The 18,027-nt window shown below is 39.0% G+C and overlaps 1 protein-coding gene across 2 annotated transcripts in view; it reads left to right on the top strand.

Moving 5' to 3' along the window:
- The first annotated feature begins 438 nt into the window (after positions 1 to 438).
- atp1a3a (ATPase Na+/K+ transporting subunit alpha 3a) overlaps positions 439 to 18,027 on the top strand; it is a 47,824-nt gene continuing 30,235 nt past the window's right edge. The window contains exons 1-3 of one of the 2 annotated variants that reach the window (XM_079590430.1): positions 439 to 571; positions 712 to 758; positions 981 to 1,036. Coding sequence is in view for 1 of the 2 variants with exons in the window: in XM_079590429.1 (XP_079446555.1) it covers positions 14,880 to 14,885 (6 nt within the window). In the remaining variant the exon portion in view is untranslated. Of the gene's footprint in view, positions 572 to 711; positions 759 to 980; positions 1,037 to 14,524; positions 14,886 to 18,027 lie in introns of those variants that run through there. The other variant, XM_079590429.1, reaches the window with a different exon arrangement.

The following is an 18,027-nucleotide window of genomic DNA, read 5'->3' on the forward strand; positions in this document are numbered from 1 at the left end:
GTTTATTGATCAGATTAATAATCAGATTTTTAAACCTCAGAATACCTCAGGTCTTCCGGAGGATGTTTATGTCTTTCACTGCTTTCCCTCGTCTTAAAACATTTAACATCCATAGATAGGCCATATGTTAATGTACATTGATCTTGTTCTTCTTCGGTATTCCGTCGTATCCGATGATGGCATTCTTCCACACATGTGATTGATACACATTCACTCGCACACACACACACACACACACACACACACACACACACACTCTATCAGCCACATATGACCAACCTGTGTCTTTTGCTTAATCCATCCTTTTTATGCGTCATTACATCAATCCATTTAGTCTCTCACTCTCTTTCACGCACACACACGCACACACACGCACACACACACACACAATGCTCACTTTTTCTCATTAACCATCTTTGCCCCATCTATTTCCCCAGTGACGGCTCCAGCACTACCTTCGATAAGCCATCTCCATGGAAACAGCCTAGCAACAGGCTGGCCCCTCATGGCCAATGAGAGCGTGAGGTGTCCCGGATTCTCCTCCAATGGCGGTGGGCCTGGCGAGCTCAAGGTGAATGCTCAGGGAGGCGTGAGCACTTACATTTTGGTATATTTAGCAGCACGCATCGCATCGCGCTGAATGTCTCTTTCTTCCTGTGCTTCTGAATAATCTGGATGCAAAAATGTAATACCTATTTTCTTTTCTTTTAGATTACAGTGCTGGATTTACGTAAAAAGGTGTTGCATGGAAGCGTAATGTAAGTTAGCTTAGAAGAGTTGCTTTCTCAAACTCGTTTAAAAGATAATAAATTGTTGGTATTTTTAAGCGTATCTTTTTTTTTTAGATGTTATAAACCTGAAGAAAATTTTTTGTTCAATTTATTTTTATTTAGCTTTTCACAATAAATGATTTCAAAGCTGTTTACAAAAAACTTTTTACAGTCCTAAACATACATTTAGTAATTTTTTGCTTTTTCAAGTTTTCCACAGACACAACCTTCTTGGATGGACGAAAAATGAAGCAGCTGAAAAACAAGTGAGAAGATTTACTGAAAAATCTCCAGGTTTATATTCAATTTCAAGAGATTTATATTAAGATTTGAGCATTTATATTAAAGGTACACTACGTAACTTTTTTGTTCAAAATTAACTAAATATAAATGAGTCCGTATTCAATCCTTCTTCCAAAATGTGTTTCACTGTAGCCCCTTTCAGACACGGATAATGTCCCGGGATCGTTTGATTTTGGTTGACTCACACTGCCAGTGATTTTCGGGAATCTGTGAGTGCGTTTACACACATCCCGTAAAGATCCCGTAAAGCCGTGACGTCAGGATGTGTTGTAGAAAGGCTTCCGCTGCCGCTCTTTACATTGTAGTCGTGCACTTGGTGGATTTTTTTACGCAGCGTCTTAAGTTTACTAATGATCTGCACTTTTGATCTTGAGAAACCACGCTCGAGCATATTTTTCCGGATTCGGTCGTACACTAAATGCATTGCGTACAACGCAATGTTACTAGGTCCCCATCCCGGCATCAATCCCGCGACGGGTTTGCGTCCACACAGAAGGCACTCTAGCAATTTTACAGCAATTTCCCGGGATCAACGCGCTGTGTGAAAAATGCCGATGGTAATACTTTACCGTGTCTTTAGTTGGATCTGGGAGTATAACTCTTCCCATTATGTGAGGGTTTTTAAGCAGGGTCCGGCAAGGGGTGAGCGCTCCTCCACTGAATTTGGGGGTAGCTGGCTCCCCTCCTGGGCCATATTGCCTCAAATGCGGTGTCTAGTGTAATAGAAACAGACACTGCCAGACCTTGAGTGCTGTCCTTGCATGGGCTGGGCTCTTTTTGCCTGACCCTGCAAGGAAGGGAGGAAGGCTGTAAAGGCTGGGACTGTCCTTGTTTAGGGTTTGAAGCTTGGGTTTTGGCCATAGAGAGTTTTGTCACTGAGAGTCATCTGGTGGATCTGAGTTGGGGAAGCTTCTTGACCTCAGCAGTTAAGTCCGTTGATTCATCATGTTTCTGCCCATTGTGGTAGTGCTTCGACACCGCTGATGTGACAGATATCCCCCTCAGCATGGCATAGTGGGTATTTGTTCCCCATAACATCTTATTCAGACGCAGTGCGAGTTCACATTCGAAAAGGAACGTCTCGGGTACAAATGTAACGGTGGTTCCCTGTGAAAGGGAGTGAGACTCCCATGCTTCAGGTATGCCTGCCCACGTCTCCTTCAGACAAAGAAGTTGATGACGTGTACCACAGGCACCCTGTACTCACGGTCGCACCAGTAGTGATGTCATGTACTGTCGTGGGCCAATGAGATAGTTACGTCCTGTTGCAATCTACATGTTGTCACTTCTTCTTGAGTCTCTCCATCTTTGTCTGACTCCGTTTTAACATAAAAGGCAGAACAGTTTCTGTCATTTTAGTGTGTCTGCGTGAGGTAATCGCAGCTGCTAACACACACACCGCCCTCTGTGCAGCTCATTTGCATTTAAAGGGCCAGGCACAACACGGTGCGTTTTTGCAAATCCTCAAAAAGTGACAACTTTAACATGCTTAATAAAAATATCTGTGGGGTATTTTGTGCTAAAACTTCACACACACACACACACACACACACTCTGGGGAAACAAGAGATTTATTGTACATCTTGTTAAAAGGGCATTTTACCACCCCTTTAAGATGTCAGGAAGTTCCCCAACAGGTGAGGTATTTTACTGAACAGATGAATTACCATGTAGCTCTCTAACAGAGTTCATTGTAAAGCATTATCTATGATGAAGTATCATATTCACCCGCATGACCCAAAACACAGCCAAAACAATGTTCTTCCACAAAATGCAGGCAGTTTTGTTTTTTAACCACTAAAGGGCCAAGTTACATGCCTTTGCATTTTCAGTGTACCTGTACATTTCCTCATAATGGCTGTTACAAATACAATAACCACAATAAGAAATATGAAATCATGGTCTCAAATAGCATTAATGCATGTGTCACTAAAACAGCAAGACCTGCAAGTCAAACCTTTATCATTCACTGAAGATTGTCATGTGTAGATGCCTCTGGTATGAAGATGGAACAGACATACTGTAATTGAACCCGCACACAGTGTATTACATCATGGTCTCACACTGTTTAAGTCATCATCAGTTGTGTAATGACCTTAATAACAGACAAGCAGCTTTTGATTGTTTACACATCTATTAACGGTTCAGTCATTTAATCAACAGCGGTTTAATCATGCCGGTGTTGCTCAGCGTCCTTTCTCGATTACTTTGATGTAAAGCTAAATGAATAGTGTTTTAACACTGATGAATTTGTGTATGTGTTTAGTGTGTTCACCTTTCACACTGTGCATCAATGTTTCGTTGGCCGAAGATTTCTATTGTCAGCCCTGTTAGTGTGCACCTGTATCATTTTGAGCTGGTCCAATCGTTCGAGCCGTATCATCAAACCTGTATTGAGGGCTTTTCAAAGGTGAAAGACACCTTTATGAACATTGTTACACCATTTAAAAAAATAGGTGATGAGTGTTTGTGTGTGTGTGTGTGTCTGTGTGTTGTGTCGTGAGACTGCATTCTATACCAGTGCCAGTCATCTAGTCACATGACCTGCCTGCCAGTGGTCTCCTAGCAACCTCCTCCCCTCCCCCTCCATCCATCCCTCGCTGTGTTCTGTTACTCCGGGGACCATGTGTATGTGTGGGAGTGGACGTGATCGAGTGAGCCAGCGAGGTATGCGTTTATTTATAGATCTGATGGATAAGTTGTGGGGGAACTTCGTGTTTGCTCAAATTAAACTATCTCTCACGATGTCCCCCAGCCAACCCCCCTCATTACACATGCACACACTCTGATCTAATCTTTTCTTTACACACACACAAAACACGCATCCTTCCTCTGAAAGTTTCAATCATAACACTGAAGATGAGAGTGAGAAGAATGAAGGAGGGGTGCCAATAAGGCAAGGTGAAATAATGGACATAAGTAGAATTTTTTTAATGAAAATGTGAGTTTAAGTTGACAAATTACAGAATCACTCGATAATGGTTGTTCTGCAGTTCATTTCATTGAGTGCATAGCTTCATACTTTATAGTAGTAAAGTGTGTGAGGGTTTTAATTAGTTAGTCAGTTATTTTATTCAATTAGTTTCAATTGAATAATACAATTTGATTGTATTCGTGTCATACATTTTTACAAAAATGTTCTTCCTGCTTTACAAAAAAGAAATGAATGTTGATTATGCTTCTGACATGTCATCTAAACAAACCTTTAAAGGTAGGGTAGGTAGGATTTATATAAAAACTTTTTACCAAATTTGATTAAACTTTCTATATATATCAATGCATAATTAAAATGTAAGTACTCTGATAAAAAGAGTATAAAAATCGAGTGACTCTAGACCGTTTAATCTTCATTAAACACAGCTCATTATTTCCATTCGGGACGAATCACAGGATTGGCTTGCGCGACTGTCACTCTCCGTCGCCATGACTACCGCCGCTATTACTGGCTCTGCCCACGTGCGCGCAGTCGCGCACCCGTTTTTAGGTGGGAGTGAATGGAATTAATGAGCTGTGTTTATTGAAGATTAAATACTCTAGAGTCACTCGGTTTTTTATACTCTCTATTTCAGAGTCCTTGCATTTTAATTATTCATTGGTATATAAAGACAGTTTAAACAAATTTGAATAAAAGTTTTTTTTAGACAATTCTGACCTACCCTACCTTTAATAATTGTTTACAACAAAACTATGTCTTTCTGTAAATCTTTAATTACACGTATTGTCATATGAGCAATATAGCTCATGACCCTAAAGTAGCCCATGCATAAAGTTTCAGTTTTTTTTTTTTTCAATAGTAGAAAACATGAATCGCGGAGCGATGTCTTAGTTTACATTCACTGACTGAGCGACTCCGCTTTTAAGGTTCGTACACTCCGAGAACATAAAGATAAATAACAAGATTATTACCAATTGTAATGGGTTACTGATTCCAAATTCCAAATAAAACTCCTTTTTGATAACTTTTAGATACTTTTGAGCTAACTTGTTTATCACATTGATTTGAATGGTATAATTTTTGTACCATATTGATAAGATACAAAGAAAAAGGAATTATATTCTTTGTTCTACAAAATTATAACATTAACCTGATTAACATTAAAATGGCATTAAACATTAAAATTATAGCATTAAATATTGCATTAGGTCAGGGTTTCCCAGACGGGTTTGTGATGGAACTGCAGGGGGTTTGGGAACTGTGAAATTAATAACATTTATTTGTATTTGTATTATTATTGACTTCATTTTATTATTGACCTAACTTATTAGCTTAAAATCTCAGGGGGTTCCTCAAGTAAACTGCATTGCATGTAAATGATGTAAATTTGTACATTTTAATGTGTTTGAAAGATAAAAGCCTTCCAGAGACAGTAATACATGTTTAATTGACTTACTGAGGAATAATTCAAACAATAATTAATGTCTACAATAAATAAAAATAATTTTGTCAATAAACAAAATATGGAGGCGCGCAAAAGCGGAATTGTAAGTCTGATCACTTAAAGTTGTAGTTCACTTTTCATCAGTAAACCCCTTGATTTGAAGTGTCATTCACAAATGGTGTGGGATAAGTTTGTTCAAATCACTATAAGTTTGATAAAGAGTCCATGGTAAACAGTTCATTGGTCTTTTTATTAGGCTACATTTTGTCTTAATTACCATAGTGAAACACTGGGAAGAAAATGGGTCAGATGTGTCAGACATTCTAACCATTTGACATGTCTCCAATTTGATTTTCAATTTCATTTACCTTTAAAAAAGTAAAATGACCACGTGCAAGCTGATCTCAGACCTGCTCACATGGCTTCTGTATGGTGCAGCCATATGTTCTGAAACTGATTGCAGTTGTTTGCTTGGTTTGTGTGATTACTGACATGGAACCATTTTAGGTAGGATTTTTTTTTTTAAACTGAGCACTAGGACCCAGTGGGGTGTGAAAGAGTGTAAGAGTGTAATTAGAGGTCTTTGTTACTTGTGGGAAGATGCTGATTGGTTTATAATGATGGGAGGTTCACCTTTCCTGCTGTTGCTTGTTGGGCTTGTGGCACAGAGCCTGATTGATTGACCTCCTGTAATGACAAAAGACAAGTTACTTAGCTTGCCTCTTCCCAGTGGACGGAATTGATTTTTCTTTTCATAAAAGACAGTAACTGACCTGTATGTAGATGTAAATGCAGTACACTGTTAAAAATTACTGTATTTTTCGGATTATAAACTTATAATAAGGCTATAAGTTTTCATAGTTTGGCTGGTCCTGCGACTTATAGCCAGGTGCGACTTATATCAAAATGAATTCATACTGACTGAGATGAACCAAGAGAAAACATTACCGTCTACAGCCGCGAGAGGGCGCTCTAGTTGGTCTGTGTGCTATTGTGTAGTTGAATAACTTGCCTCTCCAGATTAAATGTCTGTTCTTGGTCTTGGATTTTGTGAAATACATTTCTGAATAAATGCGCCTTATAGTCCAGTGCGACTTATATGTTTTTTTCCTCTTCATGACGCATTTTTTTGACTGATGCGATTTATATTCCGGAGCGAATTATAGTCCGGAAAATACGGTAACTTCATCTGTTGATAAAGGTAGTGAAAACACAAAACTATTTCTGAGTCGTTACATTATATTAGGGTGTTCTGAGTGGTTGTCAACTGCACTAAGTTTTTAGTGTTGCTATGAGGTTGCTAGGGTGTTGCTAGAATGTTAAATTGGCTGTCAGGGGGTTGAACAAATGTTTCTGGCTATATACGCAAACTCAGTTTTGTGCACAGGGGCATTTTGAAATGGGTCAGACTGCAATTCAAAACTCAAAATGCTAAATTTGCCATATTTTTACATAGGCCTAAGTGTTTTAATAAACATAAACCTCTGCAACATACATTACCATTAAAATATTTGGCAATTATTTGATCAAAAAGACAGTAAAAACAATAATATTGTGAAAAATTATTACAATTAAATGTTTTTTTCTTTTTTTTCTGTGATGGCAAAGCTGAATTTTCAGCATTCAGTCTTCAGTGTCAAAGGATCCTAGATTATCCCAAATGAAATCATTCTAATGCTGATTTGCTGCTCAAGAAACAATTCAAATTATCATCAAAGTTGAAAACACTTAATATTTTTGTGGAAACCTCAATACTTTTTTTCAGTATTCTTTGATTAATAGAACATTCAAAAGAGCTGTATTTATTTGAAATTGAATCGTTTGTAACAATGTAAAAGTCTTTGCACTTTTTAATCAATTTAATGAATCCTTGCTCAATAAAAGTATTAATTTCTTTTCTTTCTTTTTTTTTTTCACTGACTCGCACCCAAAACACACCCGAGTACATGTTGTGTTCTCAGCATTGCCAGAACAGGCACTAGCAGTTCTGAACATTAGCATAAAAGTTTTCTACAGCCATTTTTCTCTTTCAAGATGAATACTGTCAAGGTGGAGCAACAGTTTTTCAGATTTTTCTGACCGAATTGTCTAAAGTTAAAGTGTTAACAGCCAGCTTAAGCCTTGGTTTAAATACATTTGAAGGTATCTCTATCGCCCCCTTGAGCACTGAATCTTACCAACATTAAGCCTATAATATTCAACAGGACTGCATGCTTGCAATGCTTTTGGTAGTTTTCATACTTGCATGAACTATGTTTCTGCCCTAAGAATAAGACACCCTGCATGGGGAAAATATGAAGTTTGCTTCCATTTCCACTAAATCCTGTTAAATGATTTTAACATAATGCAGGCTATCCCCTGTGTGTTTTGTCCTACCTCAACCTGCCAGTAATAATGTGTCATTGCTCCGGAAGACCACCTGTCAAACCCATCCATGTGTAAAACAAGGCGTGGAGGCGAGAGAGAGATAAAGAGAGAGAGAGAGAGAGAGAGAGAGAGAGAGAGAGAGAGAAGAGAGAGAGAGAGAGAGAGAAGTGAGCGAGCATTACTCGTTCATTGATGTGTGCTTTTTTTCTTTTCCAGCCTCAAGCTCTTGACTACAAATGCAGAGATTATGAAACATTTACGCACATGAAATGTAGTGAGCGCGAGGGGGAGGAGGGGAGATGGAGTGATGTGGAGGGGAGGGGACGGAGGAGAGATGGGGGAAGCCGAGCACAATCACTGTAGGATTGGTGTGTTTCCCAATCATCTCTCTCTCTCTCTCTCTCTCTCTCTCTCTCTCTCTCTCTCTCTCTCTCTCTCTCTCTCTCTCTCTCTCTCTCTCTCCTCTCTCTCTCTCTCTCTCTCTCTCTCTCTCTCTCTCTCTCTCTCTCTCTCTCTCTCTCCTCTTCAACTCTTCCTCTTTGCAGACACCCATTTATCAGTGCCTCTCATAAACCATTGTTTTCAGTCATTCTGTTCCCTCTTCATCAAGGTCGCGGACAAGGACGTTCACAGCATCTCCTCTCTGTTTGGCTGACTCGCTGCCAACTGGAGCTTAAAGAGACAAGAGCATTTAAAATGGCAGCCATGTTTGGATTCTTGGTCCTTCACAGAACAAATATTTCGCTTTTTTGATGAAACTGTAGAAGAAAAAGACTAGATGAAACTTAAAAGAGGAAAAGGCGATGAGCGTTATAGGTGACATCAATGATGTAAATAAAAAGCAGTTTTTGCTTAGCTTAAGCTCTGGTTTAATGGGTTCAAATACGATAACGGGCACTTTTGTCACGTGTCTTGCATAGAATCACTGTTTTTTTTATGGAGAAACCAAAGCTTGCATTTTGTGCTATACATAAGCTTAGCAAACCCAGAGGAATAATGGAGGGTGACTACTATCACACACAAACTCCTTTGAGCACATACTTTACTCTACAAAGTTTTGGCATGTAAATAGAAATTTAATTGCATTCGTTTTGCTTTTTAATGCATTTCATGAATATTAGGACCTCGTGTATGATGACTGAATATTTTGACATTTTATGTCTTCCGTCAACATGTGGCTAGATGTGGAGTTCAACCTTACAAAAAGAGAATTTTCTTCCGGTGACATTTTCCTCTGCATCTGTTATGCAGAACTGCACCATCTTCCTCCGTGCTTTGTTTGTCTGAGTAGATCTGGTAAAATGTACTATAGTCCTCTTATGTGCATCATTTGTCAATTTGAGAAATGAGAACATGAAAATGATCTCTGTTAATTCATTTCAGTTGCTGTAGAGGAAGCGTTCCAGACAAAATGTGTGGGGGGAGGAAGGAGAAATGACAAGAGGTGCTTATAGCAAAAAAGAGAAGAGGAGGGTAACAAAAAAAACTAGCTTGAAGGCAGATTAGGCGCTCCAGAAAAACGAGAGAGAGAGAGAGAGAGAGAACGAAAGGCATTAGCAACCAAATCATGTTCATGTCAGAGGAAGTGTGAACATCTTCCACATCTTCCATAGTTCCAGCATTAATATTAGCAGGGGAAGCACAACAGTTTTGGCTCTCTAGATGCCTAAACTTACAAGCTTAATGAGTCATGTTAATATGAATGGTGGTAATAGTTCAGACATTGGCTGTAAGGTGTTTTGGTCAGATGCAGATTCAACTGGTCATACACACACATCCAAACTCACTCAGGGTTTATGTAACAGCAGGTGTGTGTGGGTGGGTTTTGACTGCTGTGGTCCTCAAGAATAGGATCATCTGAAATAACCTATTGTGTGGACCAGTCAGCGGTACTGTACATACAGTTTGTTAAATGTTTTAACGGAAACTTAAAAATACAAAAAAGGTTTGTATGATGGATATGTTTAGAGGCACTGTAGAAAGAAAACCAATAGTTAAATCATTCGAAAATGTCAGGGTTTGGTTGAGTAAAACAAGAGTGTGGTTTTCTCTTGTGTAGTAATGACCATTAAATCACCTCAGGGATTAATAAAGCATTGATCTATGACATAAATATATATAATGTAACACTATCTGCAGGATTTTATAGTACGGCAAAAGAAAAAAATTGCCGATAGTCTTATTAGGGAACATAATGAGTGCAATTAAATCAAAGAAATATGAACATAGAGACTGTTTTTAACTGCACTTTCATGCTAAGTTGAACGATTAGACACATTACCTGAAACTTACCGCTTCTACTTAAATTAGAAGTTTTATCTTATAGAGGTTAATTAAATATGTCCTTCAATCCCCCAAATGCACCTCCACATATCATTTCCTCAATATCTTAGCTTGATTAAGGGGCAAAGTTAGTTAGCAGCTGTTGCTATGGGGACCTGATGGAGGATGAAATGAAAAAGAGGTTAAGTATGCGTGGCTTGGATGTTGTCAGTTCATTTGTTCTCTGGAAATGAACAACTTTGTTTACCAGACTCAATGGGACTTAAACAGATAGTGAACAGCAAGCTCAGGTTGAAAAAAACAACTGTAAAAGATTTATTGATCGCAGCACTATATTTGTGTGTTCTCGTCGATTGTGGTGTTCATCCTGTCACTTCGGTCTAGTTCGGTTTTGGTTCAGTGTCAGGTGGACATACATGTCCATGTTTTGTCTCTTGTTGTGAGTGCTCATTCACTCGTCATGCACTCTGTTTTGTCAAGTGCCTGGTTTATGTTTTCATTGGCCTGGGGTGTATTCCAGAAAGCATGGTTATCTTACCGTCAAACATACCCTGAACTTTTGGTTGATTAACCCAAATCTTGCTTACTCGAGGTATACTGGTTCCAAAAACGCATCCGGGGTAAGTTTAGTCAACTCAAGAGTATGTAGTTAACATACAATACCTTCTGAAGAGAGTGACGAATTGACGAGTCACCATTGAAAGAAAAAAGAGCACCATACTGTACTTCTTTTTTCTTTTGTTTAATGTCGATTTACATTCTGAGTGCATTTCGCCACTTCATTGGTGTTTGTGCAATCATTTTTCAAACTTTATTAATGGTTGAATGCTGAAATTTCTAAAACGCTTTCAATGCTCATTTTCCGCAGAATAGATGGGCAAATTCCTATCGGACGTGAGCATCCCTATATGCCCTACTCACTCCGGAGGGCAGAGCTCTTGAAGTGTGCACTTTGGAGGGAGCAGGGCACTTGTAAGTAATAATGAAGCCGTTTGGAATGCACTTGGTGAATGGAGCAATGAAAGACCAAGTGATTTCCTTATAAGCTTCATGTGGAATGTTACCATGACCAAGCTAGCAGCGACAACAGGAATATCTGATTCTTGCTGTCAATATGACATACAAATATTCTTAATGCACATTTATAATGAAGATTTTAAAATATGCTTGTGTGTGTGTGTGTTCCCAATCTGCTCTTAACTTTATGAGTTAAGCATTAAACACATTTCTTACCTATATGAAACTTTTTAAAACTAAATATGAAATACATTAAGAAAATGTGTCTATATCACAACAAAACAAAACCACTTAAATCATTCTGTTTATACGTTAACTCCAATTCTCCCGCCATATCTAAATTTAAAATGAATCGTGAGGATTCGCCACCCTGGGTCACATGACCATAAACGATTAAATGACTTCCTTGAAGTGACCATTGCATGTTGTTCCCTTCGCTAACGGACGTGTGGAAAGGCCCTTCATGAAGGGATTCATTTGTTCACTTTCGTTTGGAATGGCGCTACAAATTGCGTCCCCCTCTCGAAGTGCCCAAGGGTGCAAAAAACGGCGTTGGAAATTCCCCCGATAACACATGCGCTTTCATCTCTCCGACAGCGAGTTGAGACAAACCCGCCTCCCCTTACTCACTCATTTCATTTGCTCCGGATGAACAACTTTGTTGGTGTTACAGGGCTTGAATTTCGGCGAGGATTGCGCATATAGTGCATAATTTTACTCATTCCCGCAGATTTTGTGCTCACAAAGTGAGCGCACATAAAGCAGCCTCTCAGTAATACATTTAGTTATTGTTCACTGCTTATTGCACTTAAACAGTCAAATACACACAAAATAATGTCAAAATGACAAATGTTTTAAGTGAATGTAAACAGTTGAGAAAGAAAACGCATGTGTAACATAATGGATCCAGCCTGCCAAATTAATGAGATAATTTAACAAATATATATATAAAACGGATAGTTCCAGTCCTTGGTTTTGATTGGTTGAGCCGCATTTGAAGCAGTTGTAAATTACTCAACAAACATACACCTGTGACCGCATTACATTAGCATTGTGCACCTGCCTTTTGATTCTTTGTTGCTGCATGTGTTGCTTAGCAACCTCTATGGAACTGCATTGCTTGGCTGAGGAATAAATGTGTTTTAACGTTATATTTGTGTTGCTTGTGTTTATTTTATGAATAAAATAAATATTTTTCAAGAAGTAACCGTTTTATAAAAGCAATAAGCCCATTGAAGCCTCCGCTCCGCGTTGTGCCTAACAACGCCCCTTAGCTGTTCTAAATCCACTGTAAAACACAGCTTCGAGTGGCTTATTGCTTTAACATATGCAAGTTTTTCCCCATGGCATAAGAGTTGAACATTTTGGCCAGTGAAAATGCTGAGTAACTTTGTAAAACTACTAGGCACAGTGGCTGGTGAGCAAAAAAGTGAATGGCAAGCCCACTGGAACAGAAGCTGCTCCGAGAAGGTTATGTTCAGAGAGTAAGTTGCTATGGCTATACATACCCTGAAAGTAACCTCAGTTTTTGGAACCGAAAGTTGAGGTTAACCGCTCACTTGCCCTTTAAAAACACCCGTGAATGTCACATAACTTGCTTTCTGTAATACCCCCTGCCATTCTTGTGTTGTTGGGTTTAGTATATAGCGCGCGGTTCGTGTTTACCATCGGACGCATGCTTTTTTTGTTGTCATTTTTTTGTAGCATGCATGCGGCTTGTGTTCCTCATCGGCCGGCACATGCTTTTGTGTTGTGTCAGTGTGGACACGCACACTATTCACTGTTCTTATTGGCTGTGTGGCCTTCTGTCATGTTTTGTGTGATCACATGTCATTTTGTTTAGTTTGTGTGTGTGTGTGCCATGTGCTCTGCTGTCTGTTGTCTTATCCACACCCTTCTTGTTACCTGATTATTGGTTTATTCGCCCCACCTGCTCCCCCTTGCTATACCCTCCTAATTTCACTCCTAATTTCGCAGGCCTGTGCCAGTACTTTGTTAAATGTCCACATGTCCTATTGTTTCTGTCCAGCCTTGCCTTGCCTACTGCCAGTGTTTCCCCTACGGAGTATTTATTGATTTATTTTTAATTACAAATAAAAGCCCATTGAAACTCTGCATTTGAGTCCTCGGACCAATCTTAACCCAAAACTTGACATTGCGGCCACATTGCGAGGTTTACTGCCTAAGTGAGCATTAAAATAATAATTTGATGTCACTGATGGTGCAGTAAAGTTTTCAAGATCCATGCTGGAAATATGATTCTCTGATAAAGGGTGTGACCCTGATTGTTTTAGGCCTCATTACTCTATTATTAGCACCTGGTGAAGCGCTTGTCTCCCGTCTTCCTGAGCGTGTTTCATCTGTTTTATTCTGTCTATACAGTACATCTCTTTTTATGTTTATTTTTCTCTCTCGATCCAGACTCTGATTAGATGGCTGACTCATTCTGTCTCTTCAGCTCATTATATCTTTTTCTCGCTGCATTTAAAAATACCTGATCGCTTTATCTCTGTTTGCCCTATCTGCCATCCCCCTTGTATATACAAAAAATATCCAGTCTTTATATGACTAATAGACAGGAACAGCATCATCCCCTTGTCGCCGCAAGAAACATTCGCACAAAACCAAAACTGCCTTAAAAACATTTAGTTCTTCATGTTTCAGTCTATTATATATTTTAAAATGTTATCATTTTTTTCTGTCTATTTCATTCTGTCTTTTTATCTGTAATACACCCACACAGCTTTGAGATTCTGTCCATTTCGGGGATCAGATGACACCATTAAATTGACTGATCTTCTGGAAATGTGCCAAGAATCAAAATATGTTTCAGAAAACTTAGAGCGTATGGGTGCTTTGCATTTAGACCAAAATGCCATCCATTATATTACTTTGTCATTTTTTTAAACAGATTTAGATACTTAATTGACAGTCATAAGATTGATATCATTGATATCACAAGCATTGTATGCCTACATTTTAGATATAAATAATGATTATGATTGGGAAAGATTGCTTTTGGGAACATTTAGGATGTGTTTTGTTCATGTTTGCAGGTTCCAGCTCCAGTTTTGACCATTAAGAAAAAAGTTTCCTGGCATGGTGTTTTAATATACCTGAATGATTACCATATTCTTCAACCATTTGCACTCCAAGGTGTTTCAAAGAATACTAGGCTTTATGCTCGTCCATTAGGCTATAGCCTGTCCAGTCATGATGATTCAGCATAAAAATTATCCATAATTATTTTTTTGTTGAGCTGTATACTTGTAGTATTCTCTTAATTATTCAGGAACATTATCTAATTTTCATAACATTACATTACAACATGCGTTTGCGGAGCTACTGTTGCACGCGGAGGGATAAGAAGTGTGTGTGCATGGAGCAGTAGCGGCGGAAGGACACAGAGAGCCAGAGAGCGCTTGGGCTCTTCATCTCACGGGCATCATTCAGCCAGAGAAGCTTCATAATCCTCTGCGCTGCATATGCTATTCAATCATTATATCAAAGTCAGCCACATGTGCTTTTAAAACCAATGCACCTTGGCCCATTCTTTCAGTTTTTATTCATGTAGAGCCCCTCTAATTCATTATGCACGGTAACCTTGTGTATATATAGATTTAATTTATAGACAGATAGAGGCTCGTTCAAACGCTGCCCGTTGTTATCCGTCCAAGAGCTTCATTTTTTCCTTCTCTCCCGCTTGCCTGAAACCAAGCACAGTTGATAGACTGAAGAGACCGCGACTGACGGCTCCAAAATGGGGGTAAGAATCTATTTCAAATGCTTGCACATTCTGTATGACACCCTCGGAGTATTTCGGGGTTATGATAGATTTGAATGGCAACATATCTGAATGTAATTTAGCCCATGTCAAATCGTTGCAGTTAACAGGTGCATGCATTTCTCAATGAACGTACTAATGACAATACTGTAAATGATAAGCAAACATTAATCATTTAGGCTATTATGTGAGAATGCAGTATAACATCATTTAGGCTACATTGTGAAATAACGCTGCACGATCGTTTGGAATTTGCGTCAAGTCTCATTTTTGCACCAGTCAGATGCGCCATGATGTAGGCTAGTTATTGGGAACAAATGAAGCATACTTGTCATATACAATACATCAATAATGTTAGGCATAGATCGCTAAAATTGGAAATAGCCTAGGCTCTACTCGTCTCAGTTGATGCATTAAAGGCGCACTGAGGTAAACGCAAGAATGACATCAAATATCAAAATGAAATGTGATAACTAGCCTACTATGTTTCAAATAGCCTACATGATGGTAAGATATTATAATAACACACATTCAGCAATACAGTAGCCTATGATTATAAGCATGGTTTCTGTTGGCGCCTCTGTTCGTTCAGTCAAACGTGACCGCGCGTCAGCATACCGTTGACGACCGTAGTAAAGACCATTTGCGGTTAGCGATTTGGGATTACGATTTTTTTTTATTGGGATTATGTTTTTAAAATTACACCAAAAGCTTACATTGCCATTGAGAGTTCTTTTTTTGTCCTCTTTTGTGAACTCAAATAACATTGTAGCCAGCTACCCTTTTGAAATCCACCGAGTTATAGCCTATACATTGACTATTTTCTTTTCAATGACGATAACAAAGTAGCCTACTAGCTAGGAAAGCGACATGTTAAATTATCCAGGTGGACAATTCTTTTCTGTCTGTAAGTCGTCTGTAAAGTCTGAGGAGAAATTCTGCCAGTTTCCCAAAATAAAAGGCGTTAACCAGATGGGTGGGGGACGGGGGGAGCGTGGTAGCGTATGGATTTGGGATGACTGCATCTGGGCTGACCCATTTCAATAGTCTCACAACCGACTATGCAACAATAAACTTGTGTAGCTATATGACAGTATAGGCTATATATTGGCCAGAAGACGCGCAGACAAGCTCCATTAAAATAAATGTCTGAAGATTCACGATAGAAACGCGAATAAATCGAACTAGCTTGTTATTTTTGTGACCTTACAATAAGCAGAACTGGGAATTCTTAATAAGAGAAACAAATGAGTGAGAAATGAAATGGAGATAGGCTACTGTGTAGCCTAATGGAAGAATGTATCTCCTTCAAAGGATACCTTTTCATGGCACAGAATGTTTTGTATCTCGGTTTCTGTGACGTTTTTTCATGTTGATATCGGCTGTGATGCCCGTAGGGATAACCGGGCTTGACGGTCGGTGACTGCGTCGAAGTGGAGGCTGATCAATGAGAGTGGAAATTCCCGAACACGCACAGCGATTGGTCTGTGTAGCGCCACGAGGGCTGCGATGACGAGAGGGCGGGTCATATTCACAGTCGCAGGTGATTGATTGGTCTTGAGCCAATCAATCAATGGGTAGAGGATGCGTGATTGGCGAAATGAAGGGATGGAGCTTGAGAGGGTGGTGGGAATGGAGAATAAAGTGAGCATGGAAAGTGAATGATGATGGGGTTACAGGAGCTTGTTACCTGGTGTCACCTTGAGAGAAGTAGTAGCCTAGTGACTCATTTGTTGGAGGCTCAGGTGCTTGGGGAAGTTGGCAATTTGTGTGAGGTGAAAGTTTCTTGCAGGGTGTTTGGAATTGGAATTGCATATCTGTTACAGTTTGTGTTGGGGAGTAGTTAACTACAAGTAGCGACGCTACTAACTTAACTACATTTTTCAGTAGCTTGGCAGTAACTCAGTTGCTTTTTAAACAGTGTAGCTTTTCCAGTAGCTAACTACTTTTTGCAGCAAGTAGCGGTGTAGCGCGAGCAAAAGCTACATTGCGTTTTGTCGAGCCTGCGCGAAACAGCGCGATGCCAGGATATTCTTCTTCTTTTAGAGTTGTGACGTTCGCGAACGAACCGATTCTTTTGAACTGCTCATAAACATGAACGATGGGAGCCGAGTCGCGGCTGGAGGGGAGCCGTTCTTTCTGTCGTTCTTGTTTTCCTATGCGTGTTTCACACAGATTCACACAGCTCCTCCGCGAGACAGAACAGTTATAGGGGGAGGGGCGCACCCAGCGCAGGGGTGTTGTGTGATGATAGTTGTGTTCCATTTTATTTATTCTAATTTTATCTACAGTATATTTAAAACTTTAAATATTTTTTGTTTTCTATCAAAATGTTCTTGTGTGATAACAATGTTCTTGTGTGGAAGTGTTTGTAGTAAAAGCTGTTTTGCACAGAAATTCATTGCAGCCGGCTTTGTTTTTGATGGTTATTTGTGAGTAGGTATGAATAACATAGTCAACGTAGCTTTACACATACACACACTTTGGTAAATCCAAAATAGTGATGTCACTGTCTAAGCAGAGGGATGTTGTGCGACCCTATGGCCACACATGACAAATGAGGTAATAATCAATATTTCAGAATAATTCAAACTCAGATATTGGTGTGTGATATCTGAGTTTTAATTAATTGACTACAAATCTCATTAGTTGAGAAACAACTAATGTTAATTACCCATGGCCTTATTTGTCCAAGTTCATATTTGTTGCAATTTTGCACTTTTGACAAACAGTCTGATATATTTGAGTGTAGTGTGTAATAAAACAATACTCTTTGAAATCATAATGTATTGCATTGTTTTAAACACTAAATATTTTACTTAAAACATTCCTCAGACACTTATTCAGTTATTTATAATATACGTTGTTCAAAAAAATCAAAAGTAGTTTCAATGTAGCTAGCTACTTTTTGATAGTAACTTGTAGTGTAGCTAACTACTTTTCCAAAAGGGTAGCTTGACTGTAGTTTAACTACTTTAACTTACGAGTAGCTTGTAGCTTGTCAAACTACAGTTTCAGAGTAGCTTCCCCAACTGTCAGTTTCTACAGTGAGTGTACAGTATGTGTACAGTATTCATTTTTGCGTGAATAGAATAGGCCTATCTTATACTAATGTAGCCTACAT

Source organism: Phoxinus phoxinus (genome assembly GCF_949152265.1).
Source record: "Phoxinus phoxinus genome assembly, chromosome: 19".
Lineage (NCBI taxonomy): Eukaryota > Metazoa > Chordata > Actinopteri > Cypriniformes > Leuciscidae > Phoxinus > Phoxinus phoxinus.